The sequence below is a fragment of the Schistocerca americana genome, chromosome 5 (genome assembly GCF_021461395.2).
Source record: "Schistocerca americana isolate TAMUIC-IGC-003095 chromosome 5, iqSchAmer2.1, whole genome shotgun sequence".
NCBI classification, from domain to species: Eukaryota; Metazoa; Arthropoda; class Insecta; order Orthoptera; family Acrididae; genus Schistocerca; species Schistocerca americana.
The window spans coordinates 51,305,220-51,327,053 of NC_060123.1; the positions used below are offsets into that span (position 1 = coordinate 51,305,220).

The 21,834-nt window shown below is 39.9% G+C and overlaps 1 protein-coding gene across 1 annotated transcript in view; it reads left to right on the top strand.

Annotated features, from left to right (window-relative positions):
- LOC124615821 (solute carrier family 35 member F5) overlaps positions 1-21,834 on the top strand; it is a 171,321-nt gene that overhangs the window by 140,536 nt on the left and 8,951 nt on the right. Inside the window, exon 9 of the mRNA XM_047143961.1 lies at positions 13,790-14,032. Within this exon, the coding sequence (XP_046999917.1) occupies positions 13,790-14,032 (243 nt within the window). The remainder of the gene's footprint in view (positions 1-13,789; positions 14,033-21,834) is intronic.

Below are 21,834 nucleotides of genomic sequence, written 5' to 3' on the forward strand. Positions count from 1 at the left end.
TTGCGTCACCAGGTTAGACAACCATGGCTTATTCGACAACTCCCTCATCCCTTTTTGATGCTCAGTGACTTGAATCTGCACCATCCCCTTCAGGGCTCTCCCAGAACCTGTCAGAGAGGTACCCTCTTGGCTGCCCTTGTCAATCAACTCAACCTCATCTGTCTTAACACTGGAGCACCCACATGTCTTTCAGACTCCATGCACACCTATTCCCACCTGGTCCTCTTGTTCTGCATTGCCCAGCTTGCCTATCATTTCAAGTGGTCTGTTCTCTCTGACATACAGGAGCGACCATTTCCTGTATGCTAACCGTTTGCTGACTCCTACCCCACCTATGTGCAAACCCAAATGGCTGCATTTTAAAGCCAACTGGAGACTTTACTCCTCCCTGGTGACCTTTGACAAATAACTTTTCCCCAGTTGTGATGACCAGGTAGAATACCTTACTAACATTATCCTTACTGCTGCAGAATGTTCCATTCCTCACACTTCATCTTTACTGCACTGTGTCCCAGTCCCTTTGTGAACTGAGGCATGCCACGATGCAATTTGCGCATGGACACTTACTCTGTCTTTTTAACTGTCATCCTACAATGATGAACTGAATTCGTTATAAATAGTTGTGAGTGTATTGTCACTGCAGTCTTCAGGATAGCAAAAAAGCTATTTGGGTTTCATTTACTAGTTCTTTTAACAGTTGCACTCCCTCTTCTGTCGTGCGAGCCAATGTCCGACAGCTCTCTGGGACTAAGGTCGATTCCCCAGTTTCTGGCCTGACCATAGCAAGTGATGTCACAGTGGACCCTGTTGAAATCTCCAACACCTTGGGCTGCTATTTTGCGGAGATTTTGAGCTCCACTCACTATCACACTTCCTTCCTCCATTGGAAATGAGTGGAGGAGACTTGGGCGATACCCTTCTGTTCTCAGAATTGTGAGTGCTACAATGCTGCTTTTACTGTGAGGGAGCTAGATCATGATCTCAGTTCATTCTGATCCTCCACCCCAGGGCCAACAATGTTCACATTCAGAAGCTGCAGCACCTTTCTCTTGTGGGCAAGCACTTTCTCCTTCGTATGTACAATCGCATCTGGCAGAGGGCACGTTTTCCAGACACTGGTGTGAAGCCATGTCATACCCATACCAAAACCCAGTAAGGACAAACACCTTTCTTCTAGCTGCTGCCCCATTTCTCTCAACAGCTGTGTTTGCAAGGTGATGGAATGTATGATTCCTGCCTAGCTGGTACGGTGGCTCGAGTCTTACAATTTACTAACCAGTGCATGATGTGGATTTTCAGTGTGCCGTTCTGCAGTTGACCATCATGTCAATTAATCAGCCCATGTCATTAATTTTTTCTGCAGATACCAGACTGTGGCCATGTTTTTTGATTTGGAGAAAGCCTATGACACATGCTAGAGGATTGGTATCCTTCGTACTCTCTACACATGGGGCCTCTGAGGCCACCTGCCTGTTTCCTTCAGTAATTTGTAAAAGACAGAGTTTTCGAAGTATGTGTGGGTTCTGCCTTGTTGGACACCTTATCCAGGAAACCAGTGTGCCTCAGGATTCTGTCCTGAGTGTTGTCTTCTTTGCTGTTGCCATTAACCCTGCTATGGCCTGTCTCCCACTGGGCATCTCCGGCTGCCTTTTCGTTGATGATTTTGGGATCTATTGCAGTTCTCCAAAGACTTCAGTGTTGTCTTGATCATCTTTACTCGTGGAGCATCGACAATGGCTTTCACTTTTCTACTGACAAACTGTTTGTACAAATTTCTTGCAGTGCAATGGGTTTCTTCCACCGTCTTTACACCTTGGGCCTGTTGCTCTTCCATCCGCTGAAACTATGATATTCCTAGGGCTCATGTTCAATAGGAAACTTTCTTGGTCCTCTCACTTGTCTTAACTGGCTGCCCGCTGAACCCGTCCCTCAGTGTCCTACGTGTTCTGAGTGGTATTTCCTGGGTAGTAGATCAGACCACCCTCCTCTGTGTGTACCATTCCCTTGTCCATACGAAACTAGACTCTGGGTGTTTCATTTATGCATCTGCACATCTGCCCATCTTACACCTTCTCAGTACAATCCAACATTGAGGCACCCGTTTGCCTACTGGTGCCTTTCACACTACAGTAGAACCCCTCTAATTCGACCTTGGATGGTCCGTCACTCCGGTTAGTCCGACCATGCTCAGGCTCGCGAGCCTGTGCCGACTTGTCACTGGCTGGACGCCTGTTGGGCCTTTGTTGCGGTGTCTATCGCTGTGCATATTGTTATACTGTATGTTATTGTGCATTTTTATCCTTTGTTGGGATTAAAAAACTTTGTTTGCTTTATTCCGTGTTCTCTACAGTAATTATTACTGTACAGTAATTACTCTACAGTAATTATTACTGTAGATTCATTGTGTGTACAGTTGTCTGTTTTTCAACATGTTTGGATTCAAACGTAAACATGTAACTCTTTCACTAAATGAAAAATTAGCAGGGCTTCAAAGACTGCACGAAGGAGAATCGCTCCAAAAAATTGCAAAGGAACTGAATGTAGGTGTTACGACAATTAAGGATTGGAGGAAGAATCGGAAAGACATTGAATACTATACAGTTTCGACTAATGGTGAAAACACTCTGAAGAATCGTAAAACATTAAAAAAGCCTGAACTTGAACTGCTTGATAACGCATTGTGGATGTGGTTTTGTTCCGAAAGAAGGTAAGGAAATCCAGTATCTGGGCCAATACTCAAAGAAAAAGCGATAGTTTTGCACAAAAACTGGAAGCTGAAAGTAAATTTGCTGCTAGTGAAGGCTGGATTGATGGTTGTAAAACTCGTCATGGTGTCCGATTTGTTTTTATTTCCTGTGAAAAACTATCTGCCGATGCCGCAGCTGCTACGGAGTTTTCTGTTAAGTTTCAAGAAATTCTAGGAGAAAATGAACTGTTACCCTGCCAAGTGTATAACATCCACGAGACAGGGCTGAACTTTAAAATGTTGCCGACAAAAACGCTCGCAGCTTCAAATGAATCCGTGGTAGGAACGAAACTTATAAAATAGAATAACAGTCATTCCTTGTAGCAACACAGATAGTACCCACAAGCTCCCTTTGTTCGTCATTGGCAAATCTAAGAAGCCAAAGGCATTCAAAAATATAAACTTATCTTCCTTGCCGGTTTATTACCGCAATCATAAATCTGCTTGGATGGACTGCAAATTTTTTAAATCCTGGTTTTTTGACAAGACTTGAAACAAAAATCTGCCTGTTCATGCTCTACTGCTGTTGGATAACGCACCATCACATCCATCTGTGGAAGATTTGGTGAAAGGGGACATAAAAGCTCTCTTCCTGCCTCCTAATGTGACCTCACTCATCCAACCAATGTATCAGGGCGTTATTGAATGGTTAAAAACACGATATCGCAGAAAGTATATCAGCTCAACCTTGGAAAAATCTGAAGGAGGTCATAACTTATTCGAGGCAATAAAATCCCTGTACATCAAAGATGGTATCTACACAATCGCTGCAGCATGGGATGAACTGAAACCTGACACACTGCGGAAATCGTGGCGTAAGCTTTGTCCACAAGTTATGACTGAAAATGAGCATACCGAAGATGAGCAAAACAACGACGCACTGGAAATCGTTAAAGATCTACAAACTCTGGAGCCGAACGTCCCTGCCAATGAAGTTGAAGAGTGGATCAATGAATGTGACGACGACTGTGATACTTTTGAAGAGCTCAATGACGACCATATTGTTGCCGCTGTTAGCTAGGAAACTGTGAATGAGGACTCAGATGGCGAAGACAACCCCCCACCCAGATTTCACACAACGATGCAAAAAACCCTTTTGACATCGCCCTTCAATACATCGAGCAGAATTCAACTTCAACTTCAATGGATGTTTTGCGGATAAAAAAATGGAGGGACACTGCAGCTAAATCTAGAATAACATCTGCTAAACAAAAATGTATCACTGACTTTTTTTCCAAGTAATTTGTTTTTGTTTTTACTGTAAAAACAATGCATACAGTAAAATCATTTCTTAGTTTATACACACAGTAGTTTATTTCCTTGTAAAAAATGTCTTTTTTATATACAGTGTTATAAACATTTTTTAGTTTACAGTATATAACGTTTATACGTTATTAAGTACAGTACAGACTGTAATTTGTTTGTCATTTTCTTTTTAAAACCAATACATACTATAGTGTGTAGGCGTTTTTTAGTTAATATATTGTTTAACACTGTGTAAAATAAACATATTTTTATATTACTGGATACGTATTTTAGTTCTTATATCGTTTAATTTTTTGTCCTAAATGTCTTTTTATATTTTTTGCAATAAATATTAGATTTTTTGGATAATCCGACCTTTTTTTCGTTCCGACCCTGGTCCCGGTCCCAAAGGTGACGGATTAGAGGGGTTCTACTGTAGCTTTGTTGAGAGTCTATATGCAGAAGCTGCCAAACTACCACTCACATACCAATGGGATGTTCTTCTCAGCGTACATGTGTGCTGTTTGTCTGCCATGCCCAGCCACCCATCCTGTGCCAGCTTCTTTGATGATTCCTTTGACCACCAGTATGAGGCACGTCCCTCTTCTCTGTTACCTCCTGGAGTTCGCTTTTGGCTATTGCTCCAGCACCTTAACTTCATGCTGTCTGCCAATTTCCCAATGGGTATGAACACTTCTCCACCTTGGCCTCGTGCAGCAGCCCGTATTGATCTTAGACTTCATTTGCCTCCTAAGGACACTACTCCAGACTCGTTATATCACTGTAAGTTTTGCAAACTTGCAGAATGACCCTACAGGTGAGATTGCCTGGTCGTTCTGATTTGATCGCTTGGCAAATGGTGGTCAAGGTTTGTGAGTAACTCCGGGAATTCACTGTTGTCTCATGCTGCAGGAAGTGAATCAGAAGGGGGCCATCTTGGTGAAAGGACAACATCAGCATAACCTTTCCTGCACTCGTGTGGATGACGACGTCCAGCTGTACATGTGGAACTGGTTCACATCGCAGCCCCGGGAATTTTATGAGACAGACATTCACTTCCTTTTGTCACAGTGGGACAAGTGTCTCAACAACCAGGGTCAATACTTCTAACATACAGGTACTGGTTTCTATAATTATGCCTCCGGCTCATTTCTTTTTAAACACCCTGTATATTTTCGGTATCAGCTTCCAGAACACTGCTCAATATTTACAACAGAGCTATTCGCCCTGTATCAGACTGTGCAGTACATCTGGCAACATAGGAGTTTTGATTGTCACTTGCTCTGATTCCCTCATTGCCCCTCAAAGCAGTGTGTGTGTTCTGTACACTGTCCATCCCTTAGTGAAATGGGTCCAGGAAAGCTTTCACTTACTCAATCTTGATGGAGCCTTGTGATGTTATGTGGGTCCCGGTCACATCGGTCTGATGGGAAATGAGGCAACTGACACTGCTGTCAAGACTGTAGTCCTCATATCTTGGCCTACTAGTTCTTCCATTCCCTCTGATGATCTCTGTGTTGCCACCTGTCACTTTGGCATCACCACTGCTCTTCCCTTCATGGGAACACACTCCAGGGAATTAAACGTCTCCCAGCAGCCTGGATGATCTCCTCTCAGCCCTCTCACCACGAGGAGATCATTTTAGCTAGGTTCTGTATTGGGCACTGTAATTTTAGCCATCGGCATTTTGTTAAGTGGTGATCCCCCACCACTTTGTGCTCATTCTCATCAACCTTTGATGGTTTGCCATTTTCTGACATAATGCCCTTTTTTTAATCACTTATGTTCTAATTTATGTTTGCCATCTGAGTTTTTGGCAGTTTTAGCAAATAATGCGCATCCTGTTGACCACGTTTTACTTTTAATCTGTCATAGCAATCAAGCAAAGGACATTTAATCTTTAGTTTATGACCTCGGTTGTCTCTATAATCTATTTTATGGACATTTCTCCAAGAAAAAATTCCTGTTTTTAGTTGTCTTTCCTTCTGTACATTTGGCTTAATGTGTAGTCACTTTTAACTCCTTTTTCATATTTGTGTTTTACATTTCTGACGTGGGTGTGAATGGCCTTATTTGTTTTTGTGTCCTAAAACAAAACAAAACAAACAAGGGTCTACATGAAGCATCCAATGAGTCACTTAATTGGATTGAGTCTTCCAACATTTGTATGTAGTCTAGTCCGCTTAATGTCTATATAATTTCAATAATTACGTATATGTACTTTTGTTTCCAAACAATGATGTTGTTGTAACATGCATATTGATGATGATATGAAAAGAATAACCATAAAGTTTCTTATCAACAATCTCAACCAGAATGAGATTTTCACTCTGCAGTGGAGTGTGCACTGATATGAAACTTCGTGGCAGATTAAAACTGTGTGCCTGACCGAGACTCAAACTCGGGACCTTTGCCTTTCGCGGGCAAGTGCTCTACCATCTGAGCTACCCAAGCACGACTCACACCCCATCCTCACAGCTTTACTTCTGCCAGCAGAGACGAGGTGCTGGCAGAAGTAAAGCTTTGAGGGTGGGGCGTGAGTCGTGCTTGGGTAGCTCAGATGGTAGAGCACTTGCCCGCGAAAGGCAAAGGTCCCGAGTTCGAGTCTCAGTCCGGCACACAGTCTTAATCTGCCAGGAAGTTTCAGTCTCAACCAACCAAAAATCTCTGAGCACGGTTTATCACTGTTACCTTGTCAAAAGTCATTTGTTTGGTTGGGCCAAAATATTTGCATTAGGTGTCATGCTGCAGAAGATCAAATTGATGACACATTCTAGTTGTTTATGACATTCAGGAGGATGGCAGATTTCAAAACTGTGTCAAGATGCTACCTGAGGTGGACAAAACTGTTGAGGGATTGAAATACTACAAATTTACTGTTGGTGGATTGCATTTCTTCGTACCAGAGGACAGAAAGATTTTCAGAAAGATATCTGACAGTGATGTATAAATCACTTTGAGGAAGAAATAGCACTTCTTAATCAAACTGTAATATGCAACAAGATTTGGATCCACAAAGAACAGTAGGCCATTATAGAAAAAAGATAGGAGCCCTCCAGTCCAAGAGGTAAATTTGGTTGTCAAAACTCCAGATACTCTGACAGAAACATAGCATTGCAGTCTTTTGGACAGTGTGAAAACCAAATATTGTAGCATTTGATTCCAGCAGACTAAAATAAATGCAATGAAATTTACTGGACACCTTTTATGTCCTGTTGTGTTTACCTGATTGCCTTAATGTTCTCTCTCTCTCTCTCTCTCTCTCTCTCTCTCTCTCTCTCTATGTATTTATAATGAATGAATACTGCTTTTTGAAGTTTCAGTGGGTGTATCCATAATGCACGTAAAATGATACAAGTTGTAGGAATTCACATCAAAATGAGATTATCCACCTTTGAAACGAATTATCTCAGTACAGTTTTTTTTTAAAAAAAAAAGATTGAATTTGTAAATTTGTTTCATGTTATTTAATATGGAAGAAAGAAAACTTGCCAGAATGAATAAATTTCCATCACAATAAAAAAAATTATAACTGTTTAAAATCAAATAATTGTCGCTAATTTCTGTAACAAAGTGCATAAAATACATTCTCTGTGGATCATGATGTCTTCAATTTCAATTCAGTCATTTTATATATATTTCATTTCTTTGTTTCAAATTTTATGACATCCATTTTAGTCAACCTTGTCCATAATGGCTGTTCTTGAACTCTGTGACTGTTCCTTTAGAGGGCAATCTTGAAGGAAATCCACTACCAGTCACAATCAATGGCAAACTCTTTGCCTTTACGACCAGAGCAAACTCTTTGCCTCTGTTTATGTGTGCTTGTGTCTGTATATGTGTGGATGGATATGTGTGTGTGTGCGAGTGTATACCCTTCCTGTTTTCCCCCTAAGGTAAGTCTTTCCACTCCCGGGATTCGAATGACTCCTTACCCTCTCCCTTAAAACCCAAATCCTTTCGTCTTTCCCTCTCCTTCCCTTTTTCCTGACGAAGCAACCGTTGGTTGCGAAAGCTAGAATTTTGTGTGTATGTTTGTGTTTGTTTGTGTGTCTATCGACGTGCTAGCGCTTTCGTTCGGTAAGTCACCTCATCTTTGTTTTTATATATAATTTTTCCCACGTGGACTGTTTCCCTCTATTTTTATATATATATATAGAGGGAAACATTCCACATGGGAAAAATACATCTAAAAACAAAGATGATGTGACTTACCAAATGAAAGGGCTGGCACGTCGATAGACACACAAAGATACACACAAAATTCAAGCTTTCGCAACCAACGGTTGCTTCATCAGGAAAGAGGGAAGGAGAGGGAAAGACGAAAGGATGTGGGCTTTAAGGGAGAGGGTAAGGAGTCATTCTAATCCCGGGAGCGGAAAGACTTACCTTAGGGGGAAAAAAGGACGGGTATACACTCGCACACACACCCATATCCAACCGCACATACACAGACACAAGCAGACATTTGTAAAGGCAAAGAGTTTCGGCAGAGATGTCAGTCGAGGCAGAAGTACAGAGGCAAAGATGTTGTTGAAAGATAGGTGAGGTATGAGCGGCGGCAACTTGAAATTAGCGGAGGTTGAGGCCTGGCGGATAACGAGAAGAGAGGATATACTGAAGGGCAAGTTCCCATCTCCGGAGTTCTGACAGGTTGGTGTTAGTGGGAAGTATCCAGATAACCCGGATGGTGTAACACTGTGCCAAGATGTGCTGGCCGTGCACCAAGGCATGTTTAGCCACAGGGTGATCCTCATTACCAACAAACACTGTCTGCCTGTGTCCATTCATGCGAATGGACAGTTTGTTGCTGGTCATTCCCACATAGAAAGCTTCACAGTGTAGGCAGGTCAGTTGGTAAATCACGTGGGTGCTTTCACACGTGGCTCTGCCTTTGATTGTGTACACCTTCCGGGTTACAGGACTGGAGTAGGTGGCGGTGGGAGGGTGCATGGGACAGGTTTTACACCGGGGGCGGTTACAAGGGTAGGAGCCAGAGGGTAGGGAAGGTGGTTTGGGGATTTCATAGGGATGAACTAAGAGGTTACGAAGGTTAGGTGGACGGCGGAAAGACACTCTTGGTGGAGTGGGGAGGATTTCATGAAGGATGGATCTCATTTCAGGGCAGGATTTGAGGAAGTCGTATCCCTGCTGGAGAGCCACATTCAGAGTTTGGTCCAGTGCTGGAAAGTATCCTGTCACAAGTGGGACACTTTTGTGGTTCTTCTGTGGGAGGTTCTGGGCTTGAGGGGATGAGGAAGTGGCTCTGGTTATTTGCTTCTGTACCAGGTCGGGAGGGTAGTTGTGGGATGCAAAAGCTGTTGTCAGATTGTTGGTGTAATGGTTCAGGGATTCCGGAATGGAGCAGAGTCGTTTGCCACGAAGAGGCAGCTGCCACCCATTCCACTTCGAACGGTCCCTTCCCTACAGCCTAGGTCTTCGTGGCAAACGAGTCAGAGGGAAGCCCTCTGACAACCATGCCTCCATCCTTGCTACCCTCTCTATTTTCCTTTCCCTGTTGCTTCATAACCTGGGTTGTGAGTAACTGAATCTACTTTCCCTTCTTCCCTTTCTTTCCCCTCTCTCCTCCCTGATGAAGGAACATTTGTTCCGAAAGCTAGGAACGTAAATTTTCGGTTCTGTTTTTTGTGTATCTATCGGCTGTACTGAGCTGAGGTAAGTACTGGTCAGCCCCTCTATCTCTTTGTTAGTTATATAAAAACGGGCGATGTTCTTGAGGACTATATTATGGAAATGGAAGAGGAGGTAGATGAAGATAACATGGGAGATACGATACTGCGTGAAGAGTTTGACAGAGCACTGAAAGACCTAAGTCAAAACAAGGCACCGGGAGTAGACAACATTCCATTAGAACTACTGACAGCCTTGGGAGAGCCAGTCCTGACAAAACTCTACCATCTGGTGAGCAAGATGTATGAGACAGGCGAAATTCCCTCAGAATTCAAGAAGAATATAATGATTCCAATCCCAAAGAAAGCAGGTGTTGACAGATGTGAAAATTACCGAACTATCAGTTTAATAAGTCACAGCCGCAAAATACTAACGCGAATTCTTTACAGACGAATGGAAAAACTGGTAGAAGCTGATGTCGGGGAAGATCAGTTTGGATTCCTTAGAAATGTTGGAACTCATGAGGCAATACTGACCCTACGACTTATCTTAGAAGAAAGATTAAGGAAAGGCAAATCTACATTTCTAGCATTTGTAGACTTAGAGAAAGCATTTGACAATGTTGACTGGAATACTCTCTTTCAAATTCTGAAGTTGATGGGGGTAAAATACAGGGAGCGAAAGGCTATTTACAATTTGTACAGAAAGCACATGGCAATTATAAGAGTCGAGGGACATGAGAAGGAAGCAGTGGTTGGGAAGGGAGTGAGACAGGATTGTAGCCTCTCCCTGATGCTATTCAATCTGTATATTGAGCAAGCAGTAAAGGAAACAAAAATTTGGAGTATGTATTAAAATCCACGGAGAAGAAATAAAAACTTTGAGGTTCGCCGATGACTTGGAAGAGCAGTTGAATGGAATGGACAGTGTCTTGAAAGGAGCATATAAGATGAACATTAATGGAAGCAAAACAAGGATAATGAAATATAGTCAAATTGCATCGGGTGATGCTGAGGGAATTAGATTAAGAAGTGAGACAGTTAGAGCAGTAAAGGAGTTTTGCTATTTGGGGAGCAAAATAACTGATGATGGTCGAAGTAGAGAGGATATAAAATGTAGACTGGCAATGGCAAGGAAAGTGTTTCTGAAGAAGAGAAATTTGTTAACATCAAGTAAAGATTTAAGTGTCAGGAAGTCGTTTCTGAAAGTATTTGTATGGAGTGTAGCCATGTTTGGAAGTGAAACATGGATGATAAATAGTTTAGACAAGAAGAGAATAGAAGCTTTCGAAATGTGGTGCTACAGAAGAATGCTGAAGATTAGATGGGTAGATCACATAACTAATGAGGAGGTATTGAATAGAATTGGGGAGAAGAGGAGTTTGTGGCACAACTTGACCAGAAGAAGGGATCGGTTGGTAGGACATGTTCTGAGGCATCAAGGGATCACAAATTTAGCATTGGAGGGCACTGTGGAAGGTAAAAATTGTATTGGGAGACCAAGAGATGAATACACTAAGCAGATTCAGAAGGATGTAGGTTGCAGTAGGTATTGGGAGATGAAGAAGTTTGCACAGGATAGAGTAGCATGGAGAGCTGCATCAAACCAGTCTCAGGACTGAAGACCACAACAACAACATATATAAACTGATTTCAAGCCTATGCCCATATCCAGTTGACTGTTTAACATAAAAGGGAAATTATGTTATGTTGGCTTTGGAGACTTAAGTATTGAAAGTAGCAGAGTGACAAGAGTAGATATACTAATGTACTTAGATTGTGTATCCAAATGGTAAATGTGTATTTAATCCAAAGTAGTTATGTGAAGCACCATATTAATTTTTCATCTTCATAAATAAGAAGTTTGTGTGTAAATATTTTCCTTCATGTGACTTGCATTGTATCGTAGTTTAATAATCTCGATTACAGGGAATTGCTCACACCAGCTTTAATACATCAGTCTGTGTCTTTTTAACAGATATTTTTTCATTTTATTTTTACAATAAAGAAAACATGATGTCTTGACAGTACAGAACTACAGACCTGTTGCCCTAATCTCACCTTTCAGCAAACTGATAGAGAAAATAATATTTTAAAAAATCTTGGAACATTATAACAATGCTGACAAATTAAGTGATTTCCAGCATGGTTTCAGAAGAGGTCAAAGTACCACATTAGCAGCAGCACAATTTGTCCATAATTTACTAGAAAAAATAAATGAAAAATCTCAAGCAGCAGAAGTATTCCTGAACCTCTCAAGGGCTTTTGAAAGAGTACATCATGACATGCTCTTATCAAAAACTTCGAAGAGTGGTGTCACTGGAAAACTTGTGCAATTGCTAGAAACATATTTAAAGGGTAGACAACAGTGCATGGAGATTATGTACTCTAATGGAGATATACTGGAGAGGAGACAGTCAAGTATAAGAAATATACATTTTGGTGTTCCTCAGGGCTCTCTTTTAGATCCAGTCTTATTGATATGCACAGTACATGATTTTCCAGTGTTTCTTGACAATAAGCAATTGATCACTATGTATGCAGACGATACATCCGGTGTCTGCTATGTAGACAATGAGCCCAGCGTAGTTGAAGAGATACGTTACTTTATTGAAAAGGCAAGAGCTCACTTTGAAAGGGAGAACCTAGAAGTAAACATAGAAAAACTAATATTATTCATCTTAAACCAAGTGGTCCAAACAGACAAAATACTGTGATTGATGAAATTCTAACAAAAACTTGAACAGATTGTAAATTCTTGGGTTTGTGCATAGATGATCGACTTTCATGGAAGCAGCAAGCTGATTATGTCTGTAAAAAAAATAACACACAGTCTATGTGTATTAAGAAGATTATCACCACACCTTAATTATGAAACCCTAAGGACTGTATATTATGGATTAGTATATCCTTTCTTGTCTTATGGAATATTACTGTGGGGTGGGACATGCCAAACTAATATGAAAAGAGTTTACATACTGCAGAAGCGATCGTTAAGGATCATAGCAAAATTAAAACCAGGAATTTCTTGCAAACCCCTATTCATTAGACACAATATTTTCACAGTTTATGCCATGTATATACTAGAAACTATAATGGTAGTGAGAGAAGACACTAAGATCACAAAAGAAACACGGATATTCACAACTATGAAACAAGGCTTAGAAAATATTTTCATATGGTTAACAGAAGATTAACTCTAAAAGCGAAAAGCCTCTGTCAGAGGACCTGTTTTTAATAACTTGTTACCAAATGAAGTTAAGATATTGACAGGGGATACTTTTAAAAAGTTTGTCAAGCAGTAGCTTATCGAAAAATGCTCTTACAACTTGAATTTAACATGAGTTACAATGTAATAAGAAATAATGTAAACTAAAAAACTGTAAACATAAAAACTTTATACTTAGTTGAAAATGCACATGTGTGTAAAATTACGTGTTACGAGCAATAAATTCGATTGGAAATTGAATCTTCTCATCGTCACTGGCTATCACCTACAATAGTGTGTTGTCTGCTGTAGTAAACGTCAGTCTCAAAGAAAAGAAGATGATACTGCATTATCATGATTCAAGTCAACTCCACATAAACAAAGAAAAAAAAACAGTTACATTACTCTATTGAAATGTAAGTATTTAAAATACATTAAAACATTAATGTTTACATCCTAACACACATTCAGAAAAGAGAGCTGTGTTACCAGCACCAATTGACTAATTTGTGACACTACAAACATCTTTTCCCTCCTGTCCTCCCTCCCCATCACTTGAACATGTTTGACCTGTTGAAGTAATGTTAAAAAGAGAATAACTCAATGAACGAACTTACATTGCTGATAAAGGAAACTACATGGAACAATAATAAACTGCATTTGTAATGTTGTCCAATTTCACCAGATGTGTTTAAACAAAGGAAATGTCATCCACTTTATATCTGTTCAAATCTCTTAAAAAAGTATGAAGTTATGAAACAGATATTGCATTTGTAAGTGGTTGTCAGTGCCTTACAAAGTTACTATATAGTGTCCTATGAATTCCTCATAATAATAAGTTATTATTGGGGCTCATGTAGTTGTTATACCATGTGTTCCACAGTGATCACAATTGTAATTTAAGCATCACATATGCAAACAATGCAGTGATTTTACACACACTTTTACCATTATTTACAGGGGCTGTTTCCTGACATCGTCATTAATTGCTACAGTGGCCATCAGTTTGACCATCCCGATGACAATGCTTGCCGATGTAGTAATGAAACGCGTGCACTACCCATATACATTTTATCTTGGCACTGTGCCCATGTTCGTAGCATTCTGCGCCGTTGCTCTGCTCGCTCACTATGACAATTGGGATCCCGTCCTCGATGGTGCCAAACGGTGTCACGCTATTGTTTGTAAACGTACGAGATCGAGGTGAGTAGAATAAACTCAATTAGTAATTTAAAGCTATGAAGTACATTGCAGCTGAAATTTATATTGTGATCTTGAGTTAATATCTGTTGACCACTTACGGGGTTACTACTGGAGGGTCTGCGAGGGCAAATCATGCGTTTTGCCTAGATATCTCAGTTGGTAAGAATGTTGTCAGGAAAAGGTGAGGTTCTGTTTTCAAGTTCTAGTCCTGCACACAGTTTTAATCTGTCCAGAAGTTTCATAACAGCACACCCTATGAACTTACCAACATGCTTCATATGCAGCTGCTTCATAAATCTTGTGGAATTTCTGCTGTCATCTTTTTCCTGTGGTTGTTTACTGTAATTTGAAATGTTATTAAATGATACACACACAACACTGCAGAATTTTTCATTTTGCACCACATTTGTTGTAACACAGAAATTTCAATGATCAACTTTGTAAAATATAGGATAATAAATACTTCAACACAGGTCAGTAAGCTACATCTACATCTACTAACTGTTGTACATTAAGAAAATGTGAAAATAACAGGAACTGCTTTATGGCAGTGAAGTCTTACTGTGCATGGGGGTTCCCAAAGTTTCTTAAGAAATTATGAGTAAGTGTAGTTTTCTGATTTGAACAGTTAGCAAACTGAGAGGTTATTGTAGTAAAAGTACACATTTTCAAAAACAGAAAAATCATGGCTGCATAATTATGGGACTCAATTTAGGAAAGAATTACTTTTAAGATTGGAACATTCTGGAACATGAAAATTTTGAGTACAAATAACTTTTGAAATATTAACAAGAAGAAGAGTGTGGGCTTTCAAATATGTTACAGTAGAGAAAAAAAATAGCATAATAGAATTTTGATGTTCACATGGTTTGCAGTATAGAAATTTTTTAATATTTCTTCAAATAAAATGTTTCCCTAAGAAGTACTTATACTGTTGTCATCAGCATTTAGTAAATTATACAGTGAATAATGAAGTTTGGTGAAATACTGCTTGAAAAAGAAATTAGTTATTTCACATAACTATCATATATGCACCATAAATGAAAAGAAATCAGAAAAGAAAGAGAAAAAAAAGTTTTGACATTGGGATTGCTCTGTTACATCACCACCCACTGAATTGTACAAACAGATATTGAAATAGAACTGGGTGATGCAATGTAAAGGAACAATTACTCACAAAAAATACACAGTACATTCAAAACATATAAAATCACAAGGTATCACATATCACTAAATATACTCAAATTTAGAATAATGAAGTGGATTTATGAATCAAATAGGGCAAAGCTTATGATTCTCATACAAAATAAAAGTTACAAGGTCTGAAAACATCAGTTACAAATTTATACATAGATATACAGTTTGCTTAGTTAATTTTAAGAAGTCTTGAAAATTTTCTAAATTTAATTATATTTTTCACAAAAAAAATTAAGAAAAATTTTGCACTGGTCTGTAGAGTAGTTGACACAGTTTTTTTTTTATACAGTGACCTTTTAGACTATTGTATGGCTCAGTTTATTAACTCCATACGTACACTATATCCCCCCCCCCCCCCCCCCCCATGAACCATGGACCTTGCCGTTGGTGGGGAGGCTTGCGTGCTTCAGCGATACAGATAGCCGTACCGTAGGTGCAACCACAACGGAGGGGTATCTGTTGAGAGGCCAGACAAACGTGTGGTTCCTGAAGAAGAGGGGCAGCAGCCTTTTCAGTAGTTGCAAGGGCAACACTCTGGATGATTGACTGATCTGGCCTTGTAACAATAACCAAAACGGCCTTGCTGTGCTGGTACTGTGAATGGCTGAAAGCAAGGGGAAACTACAGCCGTAATTTTTCCCGAGGGCATGCAGCTTTACTGTATGATTAAATGATGATGGCGTCCTCTTGGGTAAAATATTCTGGAGGTAAAATAGTCCCCCATTCGGATTTCCGGGCGGGGACTACTCAAGAGGATGTCGTTATCAGGAGAAAGAAAACTGGCGTTCTACGGATCGGAGCATGGAATGTCAGATCCCTTAATCGGGCAGGTAGGTTAGAAAATTTAAAAAGGGAAATGGATAAGATAAAGTTAGATATAGTGGGAATTAGTGAAGTTCGGTGGCAGGAGGAACAAGACTTCTGGTCAGGTGACTACAGGGTTATAAACACAAAATCAAATAGCGGTAATGCAGGAGTAGGTTTAATAATGAATAGGAAAATAGGAATGTGGGTAAGCTACTACAAACAGCATAGTGAACGCATTATTGTGGCCAAGATAGATACGAAGCCCACACCTACTACAGTAGTACAAGTTTATATGCCAACTAGCTCTGCAGATGACGAAGAAATTGAAGAAATGTATGATGAAATAAAAGAAATTATTCAGATTGTGAAGGGAGACGAAAATTTAATAGTCATGGGTGACTGGAATTCGAGTGTAGGAAAAGGGAGGGAAGGAAACGTAGTAGGTGAATATGGATTGGGGCTAAGAAATGAAAGAGGAAGCCGCTTGGTAGAATTTTGCACAGAGCACAACATAATCATAGCCAACACTTGGTTTAAGAATCATGAAAGAAGGTTGTATACATGGAAGAACCCTGGAGATACTAAAAGGTATCAGGTAGATTATATAATGGTAAGACAGAGATTTAGGAACCAGGTTTTAAATTGTAAGACATTTCCAGGGGCAGATGTGGACACTGACGACAATCTATTGGTTATGACCTGTAGATTAAAACTGAAGAAACTGCAAAAAGGTGGGAATTTAAGGAGATGGGACCTGGATAAACTGAAAGAACCAGAGATTGTACAGAGTTTCAGGGAGAGCATAAGGGAACAATTGACAGGAATGGGGGAAAGAAATACAGTAGAAGAAGAATGGGTAGCTTTGAGGGATGAAGTAGCGAAGGCAGCAGAGGATCAAGTAGGTAAAAAGATGAGGGCTAGTAGAAATCCTTGGGTAACAGAAGAAATATTGAATTTAATTGACGAAAGGAGAAAATATAAAAATGCAGTAAATGAAGCAGGCAAAAAGGAATACAAACGTCTCAAAAATGAGATCGACAGGAAGTGCAAAATGGCTAAGCAGGGATGGCTAGAGGACAAATGTAAGGATGTAGAGGCCTATCTCACTAGGGTAAGATAGATACTGCCTACAGGAAAATTAAAGAGACCTTTGGAGATAAGAGAACGACTTGTATGAATATCAAGAGCTCAGATGGAAACCCAGTTCTAAGCAAAGAAGGTAAAGCAGAAAGGTGGAAGTAGTATGTAGAGGATCTATACAAGGGCGATGTACTTGAGGACAATATTATGGAAATGGAAGAGGATGTAGATGAAGATGAAATGGGAGATATGATACTGCGTGAAGAGTTTGACAGAGCACTGAAAGACCTGAGTCGAAACAAGGCCCCAGGAGTAGACAACATTCGATTGGACGGCCTTGGGAGAGCCAGTCCTGACAAAACTCTACCATCTGGTGAGCAAGATGTATGAAACAGGCGAAATACCCTCAGACTTCAAGAAGAACATAATAATTCCAATCCCAAAGAAAGCAGGTGTTGACAGATGTGAAAATTACCGAACTATCAGTTTAATAAGTCACAGCTGCAAAATACTAACACGAATTCTTTACAGACGAATGGAAAAACTAGTAGAAGCCAACCTCGGGGAAGATCAGTTTGGATTCCCTAGAAACACTGGAACACGTGAGGCAATACTGACCTTACGACTTATCTTAGAAGAAAGATTAAGGAAAGGCAAACCTACATTTCTAGCATTTGTAGACTTACAGAAAGCTTTTGACAATGTTGACTGGAATACTCTCTTTCAAATTCTAAAGGTGGCAGGGGTAAAATACAGGGAGCGAAAGGCTATTTACAATTTGTACAGAAACCAGATGACAGTTATAAGATCGCATTCGGGAGGACGACGGTTCAATCCCGCGTCCGGCCATCCTGATTTAGGTTTTCCGTGATTTCCCTAAATCACTCCAGGCAAATGCCGGAATGGTTCCTCTGAAAGGGCACGGCCGACTTCCTTCCCCATCCTTCCCTAATCCGATGAGACCGATGACCACGCTGTCTGGTCTCCTTCCCCAAAACCAACCAACCAACCAACAGTTATAAGAGTCGAGGGACATGAAAGGGAAGCAGTGGTTGGGAAGGGAGTAAGACAGGGTTGTAGCCTCTCCCCAATGTTGTTCAATCTGTATATTGAGCAAGCAGTAAAGGAAACAAAAGAAAAATTCGGAGTAGGTATTAAAATCCAGGGAGAAGAAATAAAAACTTTGAGGTTCACCGATGACATTGTAATTCTGTCAGAGACAGCAAAGGACTTGGAAGAGCAGTTGAATGGAATGGACAGTGTCTTGAAAGGAGGATGTAAGATGAACATCAACAAAAGCAAAACAAGGATAATGGAATGTAGTCTAATTAAGTCGGGTGATGCTGAGGGAATTAGATTAGGAAATGAGACACTTAAAGTAGTAAAGGAGTTTTGCTATTTGGGGAGCAAAATAACTGATGATGGTCGAAGTAGAGAGGATGTAAAATGTAGACTGGCAATGGCAAGGAAAGTGTTTCTGAAGAAGAGAAATTTGTTAACATCAAGTATAGATTTAAGTGTCAGGAAGTCATTTCTGAAAGTATTTGTATGGAGTGTAGCCATGTATGGAAGTGAAACATGGATGATAAATAGTTTGGACAAGAAGAGAATAGAAGCTTTCGAAATGTGGTGCTACAGAAGAATGCTGAAGATTAGATGGGTAGATCACATAACTAATGAGGAAGTATTGAATAGGATTGGGCAGAAGAGAAGTTTGTGGCGCAACTTGACCAAAAGAAGGGATCAGTTGGTAGGACATGTTCTGAGGCATCAAGGGATCACCAATTTAGTATTGGAGGGCAGCGTGGAGGGTAAAAATCGTAGAGGGAGACCAAGAGATGAGTACACTAAGCAGATTCAGAAGGATGTAGGTTGCAGTAGGTACTGGGAGATGAAAAAGCTTCCACAGGATAGAGTAGCATGGAGAGCTGCATCAAACCAGTCTCAGGACTGAAGACCACAACAACAACAACGTACACTATAGACGTTCCATTTAGTCACAACACTTTGTGTAGTTTCTTTTCTGCAGTCTGTTTCTCGAAATGACACAGTGTGTTGACAAGCTCTTGGATTGACATTTAAATGAAATGTATGGAAGCTATATTCAAAATAGATAATTACTAAATCAAAGGAAGTTAATTAATTTTCAAGGTTACACCATCTTCACTGAAAGCAATTCTTAATTTCTATTAGGTTTCATTTTCATTTTTCTATTTAATTAAACTAATTACTCACAGAACACACACACATTTTTGTAACCACTTATCTTCTGAGAAGTTCACATTATACGGGAGGTAAGCACTTCAGTGTTCAGAAAACAAATTCATACTAGAATAGCCTTATTAATTGTTAAATATTCATTTTTTTTCATTTTGCGCTCCTAAAGAACCTTCATCCACTATTCAGCATCACTACTATATTTCTGAAAATACCAAATATATTTATCTTCAGTGCAATACTTTTACATAAACCTACGAAAGATTAGTGAACATTCTCTTTGTTACTCAGTTGTATCTTACAATTTACCAGTGCTAACTAACAAATGTATTCACAAAAATTAAATACTACCAAGACAGGGTCCCTAACAAGTAGCCTAAACACCACTACATTACTTTAATATGCCTCATACTCATTACTAACTTCAATATTGTCTTACTATTACTTAAAATATCTCATTATACGAGCGTCGTTTGAAAAGTCCGTGCAAAGTCCGAGTGATGGCACCACTGGCGTGTATCGAGGTCATGTTTAGTTAGTAGCATCTTTGGAAAGAACGCACACCAAGTTTCAGCCATATTGGTCTATTTCTTTGTGTTTGGCATTCGTGTGAATCAAGGAAGTCGAGTAATTGTCAAAAAATGGACAAAAAAGAATTTCCTGTGGTGATTAAATATTATTTTATGAAAGGTAAACTGCCTCAGGAGACTAAAGGGAATCTTGATAAACATTAAGGTGATTCTGCACCTTCAATTAGAACAGTTTATAAGTGGTTTCAAAATTTTCTGAGTGGCTGTATGGGCACAAGTGATGCTGAACATTCTGGACACCCTGTGGAGGTTATGACTCCAGAAATCATTGATAAAATCCATGATATGGTGATGGATGACAGAAAAGTTAAGGTGTGTGAGATTGCTAGTGCTGTGAGCATCTCAAATGAATGGGTACATAATATTTTGCATAAACATTTGGACATGAGAAAGCTATCCGCAAGATGGGTTTCGCGATTGCTCACACTTGGCCAAAAACGGAATCGTGTGAAGTGGTACAGGGTTGGTGTGCAGCTGTTCAGGAAGAATCCGCAGGACTTTAAGCGTCATTTTGTCACTGTGTATGAAACATGGCTACATTACTATACTCCTGAGACCAAACAACAATCAAAACAATGGGTTACTAAGAGAGAATCGGCACCAAAAAAGGCGAAGACCATTCCTTCAGCCAGAAAGGTTATGGCGACTGTCTTCTCGGATTTGCAAGGGATAATCCTCATCGACTATCTGGAAAATGGTAAAATTGTTACAGGTCCATATTATTCATCGTTACTGGATCGTTTCAAAACCGAGCTGCAAGAAAAACGCTGGCGATTGGACCGCAAAAAGTCCTTTTCCATCACGACAATGCTCCAGCACACACCTCAGCAGTTGTGGTCACAAAATTACTGGAAATAGGATTCCAACTTGTTTCACATCCCCCCTATTCTCCAGAATTGGCTCCCTCGGACTATATTTGTTCACCAATTTGAAGAAATGGCTGGCGTGAAAAAGATTTTATTCAAACGAGGAGGTGATTGCAGCAACTAACAGCTATTTTGCTGACTTGGACAATTCCTATTATTTGAAAGGGCTCAACAAATTAGAACAGTGTAGAACGAAGTGTGTAAGTCTAAAATAAGTAGTTTTTATTTTTGCATGGACTTTTCAAATGCCCCTCGTATCACTAAACATATCTTAATTACATCATTTTTAAATATCAAATCCCTACTTTGCTTTACTTACAAAAATGATGAAAGAATAACATTTGACAGTTACAAGCACTAGTTTATTTATTTATTGTATGGAAATACATATATAAAGATTACAAATTACTACACATCAACATTTAAGCACAGCTCTCCAGCATAAAATACCACAAATAACAACATCTATAGAGGGATATCAGGATCTTTTGTGTATTTATAACCTCACTCACCCCTTTGAGGAAATCTTCAAAAGGACCCTTGTAGGCACATGTGGGACTTGAGAAACTGTCTGTTGTTCTGCACCGCAGTCACAGGATGGTGATGAAAATTTGCCCCACTTGTAGAGAGTGTCTGCACATCGTCCGTGGTCCGCTCGGATGTGGTTCAAGATATTCCAAATTTCCGGAGGCTGGGTTTCTTCTGGATACAGGGCAGCTTCAGGCATTATGGGGAACAGTTTGTTGCCATCAGCAGTTCCATTCATTGATGGGACTGAATTCAGTTTCCATAAGAGTCCTGGCTATGATGAAAGTGGGATGTCTTGACCTTAGTCTTTTTCACTCTGAAGGGAATACGCCGTCCACTATTGGAAGGTCAGTGTTATTAGAAATCTGGTATTCATGCAGTAGTGTGCTCTTCTGTCTGCGTGTGGACTATTAAGCCATACAGGTGCACAGTACTCGGCTGCTAAGTATACCAAACAGAGTGCTGATACCCAGGAGAGTGTGTGCTGATGATCCCCAACAAGAGCCGCAGAGTTTAT